General features: G+C 38.1%; 1 protein-coding gene across 6 annotated transcripts in view; it reads left to right on the top strand.

Annotated features, from left to right (window-relative positions):
* Positions 1-17,518, top strand: part of LOC139478805 (uncharacterized) — a 58,383-nt gene extending 40,865 nt beyond the window's left edge. For 3 of the 6 annotated variants that reach the window (XM_071261440.1, XM_071261441.1, XM_071261443.1), the window contains 2 exons: positions 13,487-13,907; positions 16,443-17,518. In XM_071261440.1, the coding sequence (XP_071117541.1) occupies positions 13,794-13,907; positions 16,443-17,393 (1,065 nt within the window). In that variant the 5' untranslated portion in view covers positions 13,487-13,793 and the 3' untranslated portion in view covers positions 17,394-17,518. Of the gene's footprint in view, positions 1-3,672; positions 3,757-8,843; positions 9,782-13,486; positions 13,908-16,442 lie in introns of those variants that run through there. The other 3 variants (XM_071261442.1, XM_071261439.1, XM_071261444.1) reach the window with 3 other exon arrangements.
* The last annotated feature ends 846 nt before the right edge of the window (positions 17,519-18,364 follow it).

The following is an 18,364-nucleotide window of genomic DNA, read 5'->3' on the forward strand; positions in this document are numbered from 1 at the left end:
AAATAATTTTGAAGCGCCGGATAATCCATCTTGCGCATATGTAAAGCTGAATTAGATTAGCAGTAGAGAACCATGTTTCAAGACAGGTGACGAGGACATCAAATAATCTTGTCTTTTTTCTCCAAGTTTAAAGAAAAGGTGTCCTTGTTAGCTCAAACGTTAACTTACTCAGTCGTAACAAACACTGTATACCTCAATCGTCAGGTACATGTTCCTTCCCGACAAATGTGTCTCTATACATCACAAGTAGGCTTTCGTGGCCACTGATTGAAATCATACACCTCACTTCCAAATATTTGATGAGCTGATACTGGTGATGCGTCGTGAAAGTCATATTCCTTGAGGATTGCTGAGGTGTTTGTGGACAATACAGGTGGATTATACGCTACCTGCTCAGGCATAATAATCACCACAATTACTATTGGGTAACGTGATAGGACAGTTTTTCCTCTTCCTGACCTCTGCTCATACACCACCTGAGAGACTATGTGGGTTATTTCGAAGTGATCGCGTATCCTTGTGCTATAAGGTAAACCATTTTAGATAAGACGTCTAAAAAGAATATCTCTTCAATCAAAATTGTAAATGTTAACCGATCTGTTTACTGTTTATAAATGATTCCAAAAAACGATGTAAATATTTGATACTCTTCAATTACTGTACAAAGTGGTATTCTTCATAATGGTGTTAAATAGGATAGGAAATTGAAGAAAGGTTTCATAGTGTGTGCGATATTCCAACAGTAAAATACTGCACACTACTACAGTGTCACCTCCCTCACACGCCGTATTAAAGGAGCACTAAGCTGCATAATCACCGTATGAATAATACACGTGCTTTCGTACCAGATTATATATCATATGATAAGAGAAGGAATAAATCCTTTCATTCGTATCAAACTGAACGGCTGCCAGTGCCATAAAACTTGAATGTACACATAATGATACATTCGTTGTCCTTTCATTCCGGCATAGCGGGCATAACTTATGCTTTTTTATTGCAATTATCAATGCTACTGTGCATGTAAACAGTTTTGTGTATATGCTGTATGAAAGGAATAGCAACACTTCATGCAGCTTTATGAGTTTACCATTCTCCTTCCCTTAGGGTCACTCAGGTACATAATCTTATAGTTGATACTGAGATGTCAAAATATAGTTGTTAGTGCCTATTCACTACAATAGGGTACATAAAAAATCACATAATTAAGTGTATGTGTCCCTGCTGATCACTGCCCTGTTATGAAAACATCCCATTCAATGTGTTTTCATGTTAATGCTTCACTTGGTTGTTATTGTTACTGGAGAAGTTTGCTCTTGTTGTCTCAGTGTTTATGCACGTGTGTGTAGTGCAGGGTGATCTTTCATGACGTTTGGTTTTAAGCAAAAAAACCACCACAAAAATCAAAAACAAAAAAGCTGAATATATTGTATTGATAAATAACGAATTAAACAAACGAATATATAGCCATAGCTCCCACGAATATCATCCTTGGACAACATCCATTGTTAGTTCACAGCAGTAGACCTAATTTTCAGGTATCATTCTAACATTCACATCCGATAACATCTGGGTCTAGGGCCCTCGTCTACGTTATCTCTATCGTGACAGGAAACGTGATTGAGATGACTTGACATTATCTATGTCTAATGATTCAGCAAAGACAAATCATATAAACTATTCCGTAATTCTGCAAGGTCTTAATTATATTATGTGTCGCTGGGGCATATATTAATACTAAAAGTCATAATTATAGCTGTGAATGTTCTGACGAATGTTTTGATATATTGTACTGAAAAAGAGAAGAATGAAATATTCAGTGATAATTTGACATATAATCTGACAACCTGACTTGAATTATTATTTTATTCATATATATCGCGGCTATTGCACAAACCGTGCTTGTTGAGGCGTTTTATGACAGCCTACACCCAAGTTTTGACATAATTTGTTTACATGCTGTGGAAAAAGACATATTTCCTACAATGGCATATTGTCCTGACTGAAATTCCTTATGAATACCTCCTGTATGATTTATATATATTCTAGGTAAATTAGGACCCCGGCAGAAATATGTTTTCAAATATTTGAAAGTAAAGTCAAATACCTGACCAGTTTGCACTTTGCATGCAGGTACAATTTTACACATAGAGTGATAACTAGATCATTTTTGACACGTCAAAATCGTAATGAATTTGCCCTGGGCCTCTAAAGTTGCATTTCGAAACTACTCAATGCAACGGTGGTAGATTTTTATTGAATTTCCTTAGACTCTAATATGGGTCAGTGTTTAATGACGTGAAGAAGCCAGTTTTCCCCGCCTGTCTTGGTGACGTTAAATCACATCCCATTTGTAAGGTTTTGAAAGATGTGCCTTGGTCCAACTGCTCGAGTGCTTCCCAGCCTTTGGCGTAAAGAGAAGTGTCGCGACAAATGTTTATTTAGTTATTCAACCCCTGGAACTTATTCATGACACAAGTGTTAAGAGAAACCTCTTTTCGATCGTTTTAACCTCTGTGATAGCATATATGAAATTGGAAGACAAATACTTTCACGCTGAATGCACAAGCATAAACGAAACATCTCATCTTACCATGCCTACCTATTTTAGAAGTCAAGAGGCACATTTAGTGCACTGTCTTTGGATCATCTAAAGGTTGTGACTTTGCCTTAAATAGTCCCCTATTTCGGTTCTTATCAAGCTTAATAACAAGACATGCTTGTGCTCGTTATGAAGGTGAGAACTGAGGTGCCTTCCAAAGCTGTTTGTGGTAACAACAATATTGTCACGATCATTTATTCATGACCATGGCGTCTAAGATTTATGATCTTCGACAAATTGCATGGAATACTCTTTGGTTTACTTGTGTAAGGAAACCCCGGAGAATGCTACCATTAACGGATTTTTTGATATTCAATATGTCTTCAATGAAGGATTTATTTGTGTTTTACGCTTAGATTTCAATAGCCACTTTATGAACAATGCAGTCTGAAAATGATATATGGCTTGAAGTTGGCACTGTGGTTGTTATTGTTTATATATTTAGGATGCCTTAAGCATATTATATTCGTATAAAACATGTTTTTTTGGTCTGTGTATTCATGTCAGTTCGTATAGGTTAGGTGTCGTTAATATGACATTCATGTGTTTAGTGTTGTCTATATGTTAAACATGTGTCCGAGTCAATGCAAGCCCTTTGCTAACACAATGGTAGTGACAAGCTTTGCCCTTACATGGTATATCTAATGAACAGGGAGCACTCAATGAACTAATGTATATGTGATTTAAAACACATCACATGTACAAAGTCGTCATTGTATCAAAGGATTAGATAAAAAAAACCCTTCTCAAGCAGCTGCATATTCAAAATGACAGACCAAGACCATTATGTTTTATATACAAAATGCATTTGCCAATATCGGTTATGAACTGTACATTAACTATGTATGTAGGATTGGTTTAAGGGTATGTCCAACCACGATGTATGTACATTTCTCTCCCATGTTGTACATAGCCCACATAACATCTTATCAGCAGTAATTGATAGACAATTCTCTCTGGTGATAGCCCTAACGCTCGTGTTGTATTGCCAGAAGACCAGTGTCATTATCAACTGAGTGATTGCATTTAGCAGTGTCTCGCTTCAGCTCCATTCCTCGGTGTTGTGAACAGGGGGAGATATACTGGACTGATAGCTATACTATTGTTGACTGTAGGGCCGTGGCCTTGTCTGGACAGTGTTTACCTGATGTGGGGTTAGTATGCTGTTTTCATGTATATGTGGTACAAAATATCATGTTTGTGATAGACTTACACGTGTATCTATGTACGGTCAGCTGATATGTGGTCAACGAGATGTCTGCCGACCTGATCTGTATCATATTTGTTACCGTCAAATGCAATGTTTGAAGGTTAGATTTAGTATGCTTTTAGTGTCGAGTTATTTCATGCCTGGTTAGGTCTTCACGCCACCAGTCAACTCGTATGTGACCTCAATTTGCTGACATTGTGTACTGAAGTTTACTATGAAGTCAAATGTAAGCAATACGTAGTTTTAGATATAAAGCAGCTGAACGTGTATGCCATACATTTTGACTTCAAGTGGGGCTTTGATGATGTCAACATTGAAATTGGTAACCTGGGGGTAAGGGTGTCACCTCGTTTGAAATGTATTTTAGGTGGTGTTGGGAAACAATTGGATCAATTACTCTTCTGCCTACACATTCCTTTTTCACTAACAAACTTGTCTTTTTTCGGGAAACACTAACGATCCCTATAACGCCTATCTGGCTTCTGAGCCAAACACCATTGCCCTGTTTGGACACATTATATTGCTGTTTTACAGTTTGGACAGAAACGGATACTCCGACATGAGGGCGGAATGTAGATACGTATCAGGGGTTATAATGATGATGATTTCGATGTATACGATGGTGATGGTAGAGTAGATGATGATGATGATGATGATGATGTCGATGTTGACGATGTTGACGATGTTGATTGTAGAGATGATGATGACCATGATGATAACTGATGATTATGATGATAGTGATGATAACGACGATGAGAAAATGATAATTATGATGACGATGGCCACTCTTTTGTCACTGAACGATACAGCATTTTATTTTAAAGAGCTAATCTGTATTTGTCTGGGGGCAGACAAGTATGAATTGTTAGCAACAGTGTATACCGACAAAATAAACATGTTATGTTAACGGTAACGACGTGTGTTGGTGAGCGATGAATTTGTAGGCATGCCATAATAATATATCATACCGCAACGTAGCATTATGTCACAATCTTTGACCGTACCTGTCACGTAGATTGCCGTTACTGGGTCACATTACAAACCGCGTACAATAATGTATTTCACCGGTATCCATTCTATAAGTACCCGTCTCCCGTACCCTCCCGACCTACGTCCGGTCAGGGTCATGTCAACATTTACTATGAGGCACTCTTTATATCATAAATATACCTTTTAATAAGCAGAATCCATCTCTTCTAAATAGCCTCAGTCAATCTATCTTGAAATCAATTACTCGAGACAGCGTGCTATGCTGTACCAAAGTTGCAACAGAGACATGTCAATATTGAATTATATGTCAATAGCACGGTTCAATTAGTAAAATATGTTATTGAAGTGGGATCATGTCAAAGCACGACACGCAAGTTGAACCATATTGAAATGCTTATGGTTGGTTACGTTCCCGCCATGTCATGGTTGATAGAAGTAAACTAATGGCTACTATTATACAATGTCTATAAATTTTTATGAGATACTGAATTCTGACGAAGGGTTGTGTTTAGGTATTGGGAAATATTGTTCAATCTTTGAAATGTTAATCCAAGGTTTAAATAAATGGTTACTGGTTACGAATTTAAAACCTTGCATATGTCCCAGTTTCACATTTGTATGCTCACTTCCACCCCTGATACGTTCACATTTGCACGAGGGAGCACAGACCATGACAAGTTTCACGTTTAGTTAATTTCTAACCGTTACAAGGGGTTCAGTTCCAACCATGACGGGTTTCACATTTACATTACTGGATTCATTTCTAACCATAACAGGTTTCACATTTTCATGACAGATGGTTCATTTCTGACCGTTACAAGGGGCCCAGTCCCAACCATGACAGGTTTCACATTTGTATGACGGGGTTCAATTCTAACCATGACAGATTTCACATTTGTACGGGGGAGTTCACTTCTAGCAATGGCAGCTTTCAAATGTGCACATGGCGATAATGTTTCGAAACAATGCAATGTTTAGTCATAAAATGATGTAATGATGGTCTGAGAAGCAAACCTATGTCCAAACTGAACAAACGATATGATTGTAATCCTTGAAGTCAAGCCGTCTTGATTTATATCATAGTTTCATAAGGTTATGTTTAATATGGCAATGACCATTTCGAAATGGATTCATGCATGGACATTTGAACATAAGGTATGTCTTTACAGAAACGTCACACATCGACATCCTTACCACTGATGCTATGATTAGCGTAAGTCTACATAATGTGTATCATGTTTTCTGATGATATGATAAAGGAACAAGGTAAATGGCCATTTTGCAAGATATACAAACAAATTACTAATTAGAATATGCCGATATGAATGGTGTCGCGTATATACAATTGAAACTTTCAACACATCGTTGTGTTTTAATATATTTAAGCAGATTTGCATGGGTTGTATGATGATCCCACATTAATACATAGTATATTTCAGTGGACATTGACAAAGTAAATGCTGACGTGTGTGGTTTAAATCATGAAGTGATGGTGTACCAAAATCAATGTTTAAGCAATGTCGCATTTTCATTTTGACACAACTGTTTGAGGTTATGTACTATTTCAGTTCATTATGACATAAACCTTTTAATGATCATCTTGTCAACCCTGTCATTGTAAATCATCTTTACAAACTGATGGGGTTGTTTATGTTTTTCTTGGTGATAAGTGACAAGGTCGTGGTTCTCTCTGTGTGCCGCATAACGACATGCCGTGATTGTTGTTCGTATCACTTTAAGAACACCATATATATGCAGACACTGTCGGAAATATCGCTTGGAATGTATGGCTTTAGACCTACTGTAGCGTGGTTATTACATATATATCTAATAGTATGCATCTTCATCATTTCTTAAAAAAACACGTCATATACACGAGTGGAGAAATAACCCAGGGTATATTTGATACAGTGTTATTTAGGTGTAGGTCGACTGACTGTGTTGGCAAAGATTTTTCCATGCAAAGTTATAATTGATACAGAGAGCAATTATTTTGGGTGACATTAAAAATGTAAAGAATGGTGTTACTGTCATGAATTAGCTGTGGGTTGCATAAGTAGTTAAACAGAATCATTTTCACTGTTTCCTGTGAGGTTTGTCAGAGAGAGTCACAAGGTGACATTTCCACACTTTGACGACTCAGTGGCTAAAATGATGTCTGACTTCAATTACCGATACCTATTTTGACCACATTTTCTCGTGTTTCTCTATGTTAACACTTGCCCTTCCATGTGTTTGTTAAGGGTGCCATCAATGGGGCAGGGTACGCTCACAGTTTCTCTTACATCTGTTATTATCACTCCTTGATTGTAATTCATGATCATAAACATTTTTTTGTGCTGTGGACGGAATGGTACAATGGATTTCCTGTGACATAGAAACGGTTTTAAAGCTTTTATTTAATTATTTTTTATTATTTTGTGTGTGTGCATTATCCGGAAACATATTCAGGATGATATTTGGTTGGTGAATCACATACTAAGAAATGTAATGATCATATGTCAGGTCCGGGTGGTAGGCCATTTAAGTACAGTCCTATTTCAGATTCCTTAACCGTTGTACAAATCCCCACTCTGTGTTCAGGGACTGATGTGATGCTAAGCGTCAATGTCCAGTGCAAGCGAAGGCCACAGTTTAGCTGTTATGACATTTCAAATAAAGTAGGAAGCTTTAAAATGGATCCCTTGTGTTGACCCTTGGTCGTTAGCAGACATTGATTGACACAAAGTTACATGGGCAACTGACTCTTAATCCATTGTAATTCATAGAACATTCGCTGAGAGACTTAACGTTACTTTGCTGACGTTCGGTTAACAGCCTGGGTAATACCATTAGTAATCGCTTGAAGATCGGGCAGATTTACGAGGCCACAGAGCGTGGCTGGGAATTAATTGACTTAAATTTTATTGCTTTTTATGATCATTATCACATAACATCTTGTAAAGATACTGATATCATCGCACAATACCCTGTTCGAATTTCGGACATACATGATGTCTATATCCACGCCATGGCATGGCTATAACATAATTTTCTTTGGAGAGACTTTTGTTTCAAGTGAGATTGGCCGCGGATGATGTCGACTTATCTTTTATAACAGTGTCAGTTGTCTTTCGTCAGATCTTAAATCTAATTTAATCTTTCCCATTACATAGATGAATTTAAAATAACTGTCATTGTTTCTCTTTCAACAAATGTCAATGTCTTTTGGTTGTTGTTTTTAAAAAAAACGTGCTATAAGCAGATGACATTCCACCAGATTATGTACGTCTAGTGAAGAATATACATCTCATAGGTTTCTTAATAGCGTTCGTGTCATTCATGCCTAACGGCGACCTTGACCCTAACTTAATATTCTCGTCAAGTACACAATGGGTGTATTCGGACGGGACACATGGTGAGCGTACGGTGTTATGAAAAAGATGTGATATGACATCTTTTCTTAAAAAAAATGAATAAAAAATAATTACATGCTTCAAGCTGAAGAAAATGATATTATAAAGCCCGAATTGAATTGAACTACACAAGTGACGGGATGAAAATGAGGGGAGATAACTCTAAGTATCCTAATTTGATAAGAAATGTTAATAACATGAATACGGGTACTACACGCCGAGAGCACCACTTGAAAGAGACCGTCGTATCCTTGGTTGTAATATAAGAACGTAAGTGTCACATTAGTTTGAAAATATGATTGTTAGCATCATAATACACTCTTACAGTGTTGAAGTGAAGGGACAAAACATTTGGTATAAAGGCGCTTCTCCGCTGCTCTTTGCGAGAACAAACCACGCCGGTTAAACACTATCTCTTCACCTGTCATTTTGATATGAAAGTTATTTGTTGCGTCAGTGAGGTCACCCACCCATGACCACTAACATTACACACACACACAAAACCACACAGTAGTAACAATTGCGCCAGAACGCAGAATTCAAACCCCTCCGCCCCAGTGACTGCCGTGGTATGTCAGCAATTCCGAACCATAAGATGTCGCATAGTGGCTTTGCGGTCTCGAACACAGACATTTATACAATTAACATGACAATGGGTGATCCTCGTCTTATCACTGGAGACAAGATTCGCAATACATACACGATAATGCAGACTTTTATAGACTGCGAACTATGATAGACATTTTGCAGTGGAGCAGCACAACCGAGAGTCGTGTATGTGAAGTGAGTTGGTTATGTAACGTTGAATTACTTCGAGGAGATAGGTGACTAAAAAGCTGGGACAAACAACATCGAGTAATGTTTACAAGGATATAAATCTACATGTGTACAAAAACGGACTTTGGGTGTGGCCTCATAGCAGAGCTGTCCTGATAGCAGACCTGCTTTAGCACATGGGCGGCTGTTTTTTTTCCGAATCATCTTTATTGCCAAGGACCGGGTGGTCAGCGGCAATGCAGTTGCCTTCACAACTGGACTCAAAATGGGAACTAAAATGGACAAGAGTACCCCGGGTATTTGAGGGAGAAACCAAGCCTTGAATCTATACCCAGATGGCCACAAGCTGGGCAGAATGGTGGATTTCAGCAACAGTAAATGGAGCAGAACTGCCACTATAGGATGATACCTTCTGCCGCTTGCGGTCCCTACACTAAGTCGCACCCCGATTTATACACTGTGGTGTGGATAAGTGAAGGCAGTAGGCAGGTAGCTGCGTTACGCTGAGATAGCACACAGAGCAACGGTCCGATTTTACCTGTGATTTTTGAATGCAATTTGCGAACGGAGTACCGTCCGCGTGGAGTGCATGTGACAAGTGTCTTGTGATGGATTTCATGTTATGTCAATCACCTGGATGTATTATTTTGTTCATTTCATGGATTTATTTGCCGGTTGAGAAACTACTACCGCTGTCATTGGCGACAGGGGGCTAGCATGCGGGGTATAGAGATTTCATTAACGTTGTCGAGTGGGGATTATACGATTGTTTCAAGTGGATTCTAAATGTGTTCTGTCAAGAATAAGGTATGTTTGTTTTCATTTCGGTTCATATTTCTGTCTATTTCATGTTACGAATATGACAGGTGACATCTTCTGTCACGTTCTGTTTTTCGAGTATGTGGTTTTATGATGTAAGCTGTGCAGATAGCTGGGAAATTTACATAAATTACTGAGACACTATTGTCAGTATTCCCATGGTTCACACCCATCATGTGTTTTCTTTATACAGTATTTGATTGACATGTATTTCAAAGTAAGAGACTGATAGGTATGTAGTGGTGTATCTTTCACATGATTTCTGAAGTTAGAAATAGAACTTGTTTACAAATATGTTATATAATTTCAGCATCATGTTGACATAAATTTGAAAACTAATCCATAGTGAATATAAGCATAGACTCTTTGAACTCAAACCTGTTCATGAAAATTCGCTGGTTATGTGATTGGGTATTGACATCAGCTTATTTACGTTTTAAAAAACGTCGTTGTGAATCACCCACGCCTCCTTGACAAACACGGTAATAGGAGACTGGCCATATGAAGTATTTGCTGTAAACCACGCTAGGCATTATCCTACATAGCGAATAGCATGAGATTTAAAAAAATGTAAAATATGATTTTCAACAATGACAGCTGTGGCTGGCAAATAGTCAAATATTTTAAGCATGGGAATCTCACGTAATGAAAATATGACATCTAAGTCAAAACATGTCTGACGAGGACAGTGAGATGAATATATATTTGAAATGTACACCTCAGCGCAATGTACACGATATACACACTGACAGTTTGGCACGTGAGCGGTTGTCCACGTGCTACGCATTAAGCGATCCAAGCGTTCACACGTTGCTTAAAGAGTTGATTAATGATCAATCAGTAGAGTTGAGTGTCCTGGCATTGTTCAATAAGTGTCCCTCGGTCCCGTCACTTGACACTGTGTTGTTTTAGAGAGGGTATTAGTAATTGGGCTGATGGCAACGTCATTAGTGCTGTTTGTTAGTGACTTAGTAATTACATCAAGAAAGTTACATATACTCGTCTCGATAATGGAGATAACAAGTTTGTCACGATCTGTACCACTGTGCTGCATCCAGGTTAGTTTTTCATTTTGTAGTTCTGCTTATTCAGTGTTTGAACATAGACCACGTAGAGTTGCAGTTTATGTTAATTTGGAACCGAATGCAAAACCTACCAAGTCACGGACATGCTTAATACAGCTTGTACCTAAAATCAACATCATGACCTTGGAATGAAATGTATTTTTAATCCAGATTACACATAACGCGGAACAGAATATACACATCAAAATATTATATTTGTTTGTGAGTATTAACAATGCGATTATGAAGTGGTTCATTTAAGAAACAGGGACACATAATCATTGTAGCTATTAATTAGGATACGACGCTTCATGCCAGTGCTCTATTCTACCCTTCGTTACACAGCGCACTAGATCTGTGATCGCATTGTGCAGGGTCACACGCTTTTCGCCCCTGAAATACCTGCCCCTTTAAATCTGACGAGGCGGCTGTAGGGAAGTGTCTATTATCGCCCAACCGCTTGTACTTTAGGATCAATCGTCGACGACATGGGCCGCATTTTCGTCGTGGATTGTTGTCATCCTGCGCATCGATATATATACTCAGCGTCATACTAACATATAGTTATGGCGGTAGGAATTGTGGTTTGTACATGTTATGAGATTGTATGTATAAAAGCTGACATGGTTGGGCGTGGGCTTAAGGTGTTGCTTTTTACATAACCATAACATGTTGACTTTCATAGGATTGTATCTGCTGGTTGTAAGGGATTGTTTCTATTTAGGAATTTATCAATTTTTCTTTTGTATTTCTTTAACATAGTATATCCTATCATTACATTACTGCACATACATAATAATAAACACTATTTCCGCTTAAACACTCATTACAGAGTATAATAAATAATCTGATCTACTCTCAGAGTAGAATTGTTATGTCTACATAATGCATGGCTGTTACATGTTTATACAAATACAAGATTTTTTTTCATATATTATTTCCACGCCAAGTTGGTCATCTTAGTACCATAATCATTCATTAGTGAACAGATATGGTAAACAAAGCACGCATCCTGCACATATGTTAATCTATAACTGACTAAAGGCACCACACAAAAGCAATTAATGAGGAAAATGAAATGAATCCTTCTCAGCATTATTGCGCCGCTAGGAAGTAGGTTGTTCTACCAACAGACACGGACAGCTAAGAGTTAGCGAAGCGTCGTAAAAGCGTTATGAAACCTCCAACACTAAACCATTTTCTTCCTGTTCGTCCTACAATCAAAATGATCTTATAAGATTCAGTGGTTATGCTCCGCTTGTCTGAGAATATTAATCAATATTAAGGATCTGCATCTGATAAATAACAAATCAGTTTTGTTTATGATTCCCACATTATAATACACTCGGCCAGAGAACGAGTTTGGATCTTACACAGTACATAGCTAGACCACATTAATACTTGCTATTTTCAAAAATGAAATGAACCGAATCAACAAAGAGTCATGTTTTTTTTATGGATTAAAAAAAAAATCATTTGAGAGGTACCCATATGAAGGTCGTTTAACGTTCTCATTGATTATCCATTCTATACCAGTTCTGAAGGCAGAACGGTATTTGACATTATCATATCAACCTCCATAAGTTCCAGTCTGAACACGACATCCATGTATCTGGTTACCCATTGATATATCAGTGAACAATGTCCTCACATCAACCTAATTATCCATAACATATTAATGTATCAATATGAGATTGTATTCCAGTCAGTCATCGATATTTCACAATCGATTCTCGCCTAGTACAATACTTGATGGATATAAACTCCATTGTGATTATTTTCTACTTCTGACCCGATTTTACCATTTCAATTAAGGTCGGTTACAGTACAGTAATTTGCTTTTCACGTGGAAGCGATGGATATAAATTACAATATCAATATGTTAATTATTTCCCTACCGATGAAGCTGATCTACCGAACTATTTAAGACATTGCTTTACTCTAACGTAGAGGGTAAGATTTCTTCGATCGCTGACGATGTATTCTGTAAGTTGTCTCACATACGGTACTGAACTGTATTCAACCCTCAACTCCAAATCCTTTGCCTAATAGTGTTATTTGTCGATCAGCTATCAATTGCTTTGTCGAATTTTATTAATGCGATCAAACCCTTTGCTCGATCACGAACTGGGCTTTTTATGCTCCGAACGGTGTAATGCAGTTTCAAGAGGACCTATATCTGAGGAAAGTCATCTGACAATTGTCAGTTCCATTCATGGGATGAGGGTAAACGAACCCGTTCCACTTCTCCACCATGCCGTATCAGCTCCACGACCGACACCGATTCCAGTTTACAAATAAGACCAGTAATGTTATTCGTTTAGGTGTTGTCTACAACACTAACAGTCAGATCCGTGGTCACCGGTGCACATTGGTCCAATAGCTCTCCGCAGTAGTCCTAAACATTTCAATTTAACACATTCCAAAAGCTGGGCGAATTTGCCATCCCGTCTACATATAATAAGTTGATTTGGACATGACGTAAATTAATTTACTATACTGTGTCTGGCAGTCCTAGTTTAGTCGTGGGGCCAGAAAGGTTCGATCACGTATTGGTTACAGTAACACGGCGATGAACATACGCAACACTCCCACACGTCAAATCTGATGGATTCTATTCCTTTTACAGTGATCGGGGCACTGGCATACATCACCACGAGCACTAGAGTGCAGAGTTGTGAAGCTCCTGTACTGGACCAAACGTTCATCGCCGTTGGCACCAATCAAGAATCTCCTCAACTTGAACCACCAAGACTTTCCACTTGTGGTCCGAGGAAAACTTTCAGATAAGACAAGCGAATGTGACATTCTTGGAAACTTTTTGACTTATAACTGGTACCATGTTTTCTCCCTGATCGTGATTCGGGAATGGATTTTGCCGACGCTGATGCTAGAAGACCACCTCACAAAACACCTTGTGTGTCTTCCTAACTGTCATGAGACGAAGCCCTGAGCCCACCTTCATTGGTTTACTGTCTCACATAATTCCTTCTACTTTCCCTCATGTCCAATCTGCAAGGAAAGGCAACCGACCACACGTTTCAAATCAGGTTTGTACGTTTTCGTCATTGCCATTACGGACATGGAGACTTTAAACTTGTGTTTTCACTTTATCACCCAAACATTCAAAATAGTATCTTTCTGGAGTATTTTACAATGTTGCCATGGTAGAAAAAAATATTGTACGCTTTTGTTCTATGAGAGTCAATATTAAGAATATAATACACGTACTTTGCCTATCATGCCCCAAGATGCGAGATCTTGAGACAACACTTTCAAAATGTTTTTGAACTTTGTCGCTGTCATGAGGTGATTTTTTTCCTAAACCTTTAGTTTATTAACATTTTGAACATAATTGTATACCATACATTTTACTATCGTAGTCAGTTAAAACGGATATGAAATTTCCTCATGAGAAGTTTTCTTTGTACATAAACTAGAGCTATCCTTGTTCACGCGAACAAAACAGTAATATGATTTTCATAATAACGAGACATAAAGAAACAGCAAATAATCTTTTTATTAAATTCTTCCCTTTGATCAATATTTACTTCCGTAGCACTAAAACTGATGAATAAAATACACGTCTAAATGAAATCTTGATGAAGGAATGCGTGTTTTACAAAGAGTTCCTTAGAGCTGGAACTGTTTAAAAGTTTCTGTACGTGTAGCGAAACTTCCCTCTGAGAGCCCAACAAGTGGTCAGCTTCCTAAACGCAATAGTGTATTCAGATCAATACCGCCCGAGATATTTTTAGATATATCGTCAAACTTGTATATTTTTGCTGTGCTCAGCACGCTGAGGCTGGCATAATCGAAAGCCTCGATTGGGAATTTAAAACTTGAAACACTGAGACTTTTAAGAAGTTTTGTTGTATTTACGTCATTATGGATTATGATAACCTTAGAATTTTAGGTGTCTGGTGTTCAAAATGAGAGGATACTTTGACAGCGCACTTCACTTGTCCTTAATGTTGACCAGAAAGACTTTCTGTGACTGTCGTGTTAACTATGATCACATGGGTAGGTAAATGTTTCTATTGAAGGGTCAGAAACATCTTCCTGGAATAATTTGTTAACATTCAGACGTTGGCCCGTTTTCTTAATTGTGTGATTTACCACAGCCTTCGTTTATTTAATATTGTTATATATGGGTAAGATACTATCGCAATTTATCATGGCTTCATTAAAAGTTCATATGCAATGTTCGCGTTGTATGTATTGCCAAATAACGTGAGAATCGACAATGGTCAGTCAGAAACCAAAGTGTCTACGTGAGTGCACCAAATGACTCGCAAATGAAAGGACGTTTCAATGCAAGAATGTGAGACTAAATTAGTCATGGAATTCACAAAGAGCGTCTGGGAGAGTTGTTTCTGGTTTAAGTGCGAGGTGGACATTGATGAAATGTAGATATCATAATCGATTTCATCTTGGAGGAGTCAAATGAATACAGATATATCACTATCACCGGCTGATTACTGTTTGGAGTCTGGAAATGCCGTGAACCCGCATGTCGGACTGTAAATGTATATCTGTTGTTAGGGAATGTAACGCCATTATATCATTAACATGAACAGTTTCCAGGAACGAAATGATAACTGCGAAGTAATAATTGAAACACATGCTGTTTAACTGTTACATGTTCAAGTGTAAGGCGACCAACGGGATCGGGTGGTCAGGCTCGCTGACTTGGTTGAGACATGTCATCGATCCCAATTGCGTTGAACGATGCTCACCATGTCAACCACTGGATTGTCTGGTCCAGACTCAATTATTTCACAGACCACCGTCATATAGCTGGAATATTGCTGAGTGCTGCGTTAAACAACAAACAAACACATCATGTCTTATTCGTACAAAGTAAATAAATATTTCAATTATTAAAAAAAACAATATTAACAGTTGGTGCCATTTGAAGTTATCTACCCTGATTGATATCTATTTTAGTTTACATTGTAAATGATTTGAGTGTAATTAATTGGGTGTGCTTATACACAACATCAGTGTTAAAGGACATAAGCATTCAAAATGGAAGGCACATACCAAGATGGAGCTTTGATACCATGTAGTAAGGGGTTTGATATGGAAAATAATATGTTAAACTTACCGTATTGTCATATATGGATGAAAATCAAAATGGGTGATTTTGATCAGGTATCTGTGTTTGCTTGTGAAAAACTAAGATTGACATAAGGACTTGGGTGGTATCTCTGACGATGATGTTTTTAACACCTCCAGTGGACGATGTATATATATAAATATCATTCGCGTGAGACTCACATAGAAGAGGGTATCATTATCACAACGTCTTTCTCAAACGTGTGTTTAACGGCATATCGATGCGTTGCCGAATACATTTTTATATTGCAGAGCGTTATTCGCTTAACGTATGTATATATGGCCTTACTGTGTTTTTATTCTCTTTCATTTCTCTTTTATTTTTCGAATCTGTTCAAGGTTGAATGTTTTTTTCTTGAGACATTCTAATTTCAAATTTGTTTATCCTGAGTTCATTTCGCGATGCTTTCTATTATCGATGATGCATTATGACATGGCCTTGACTTTCTGTTCTTCTGTTGCAGGTTCGTCTTCCAGTAAAGAAGCGTCTTCTTTGTGCCATCGTGTTTCTTTTGCTCCTTGTGAGTTCGTGTGTTGCATACCCAAATCCTAGAATAGAAGCCCCGAAGGGGAAAACGCCAGGAGCTATGTATTATAGGACAGCTAATTGTAGACCTTTAACAGATGAACAGCTTCAGAAGAGAATGGGCTCATCGTTTGATGGCTCGAGAATGGGATCCGATTTAGAATCTTTAAGACTTGCCGATAGTGCTGACCGAGTCCAGGAGGATGGTTATAGTGATGAAGAGGACTTAGATGAATTTCAAGGAGACGATCCATCTGCTGATATTGAAGATGATGTGATTTATGGTGAGAATGAAGACGTTGACGAAGAGGATGAATATATTGAAAATAAACACGAGGATGCTAAGGAACGCACCTATGAAGATAAAGCACAAGTGTTCAGTTACATGAGACGCAAGAGAGGTGTATCGGACGATGAGTTGTCACATCGAGGTCCCCACTTGACAAAAAGGGGCTCGCTAAGCGATTTTGGTACACTCCATCTGAAACTAGCGCTTAGTGGACGTAGAAACAAAGGACATAGATCTCATGACGCTAGGAGCAGAAAGCAATTGAAGAAAGAACTCCGTGATAAAGTGAAAAAATCAAACAAAGACCCTCCATGGGAATGCAAAATGAAACATGAATATAAAAAGATGAAGGAAGGGATCTTCCCTCCATATGTCACCGACGCAAAGTGTGTCACGGACAAGTGCTTTTTTAGAATCTATAACTGTGTCCCTAAAAAATACAAGATTCGTTTATTGATGAGGGACCCGGATAGATGTAACCCTTTACCTCTCATAGGGACAAACACCACTTACGAGGAGAAGTGGTACTTCACATACCAGTTTGTGACTGTTGCGTGTAACTGTGAAAGAAGGAAAGCGAAGAAGCGGAAGCGACATTAGTGCATTATTAGTTCTACAGTCTTATCTCCAGTCGACAAACCCTACGTCATGGCTGCTGGGTGCTTGAGTTGAAAAACTGTTCTTTTTTGAGATAATGTAATTCAGCTACCCGTTGTAAATCTTATTTATACAATACATAAAATCGTTTCAAATTGTTTTTCCTGAATGTTTTCTTTCTTTGACATTGTATTAGGGAGTTGCGACTTGCAAAGTTAGGATCTGATTTATATGACATAATGAGATTTTGAAAAATGCTGGTTGTTGGCTTTTAAGACGACGACAACTTGATCAATACGGTTGTCGGGTTGAAAGGTGAACAAAATGATTCTTCGTTTTAGGGCTGTTTTGGAAATATCAGTTTTCACGAGAGGCAATGTTCTTTTCCATCTGAAAATTCAAATCTACACTGCTATAATGTCGGGTTTCCTGACACTTTGTGGCAGGTGATAGATATATACAATTCTGAGAGAAGAAGAACATAATAGTTTTCGTCAAAATTGCGACCATCCTTTTTCTCAACAATCCTATTTCTGAACAATCCTATTTCCAAGTAAATCATTATAAGATATTGACGACACATAGATAGTAAACCGCGGATGCTACGAGATTGTAAACTGTAACACTCGGCCGTTGCAGTGAACGTCATTGTCGAAGTGAAAAGCGATTTGTGATCTTAACATGGATTATCTGTTACGATATACACAGAGGTTTGTGGATACAGGGTTGGTGAAGGGATGTTTCTAGATCTGATATGTCTCAATGATCTTAGGATACGTACATATGTACGAGGGAACGGGACCGTTCATGGTCGAGTCGTAGTTTGGATGTATCTATCTGTTCGCATTATATCAGGCATGTGGATACGGGAGTGAGGTCAGGTGAGGTGAAATTAGGTTTAACGTCGCGTCCAAGATTATTGCACTAGTATAGCGACGTGTGATACGGGAGTGGTAATGGAACATTCTCATAGC

Source organism: Haliotis cracherodii, unplaced genomic scaffold (assembly GCF_022045235.1).
Source record: "Haliotis cracherodii isolate W230 unplaced genomic scaffold, xgHalCrac1.p SCAF_4, whole genome shotgun sequence".
Lineage (NCBI taxonomy): Eukaryota > Metazoa > Mollusca > Gastropoda > Lepetellida > Haliotidae > Haliotis > Haliotis cracherodii.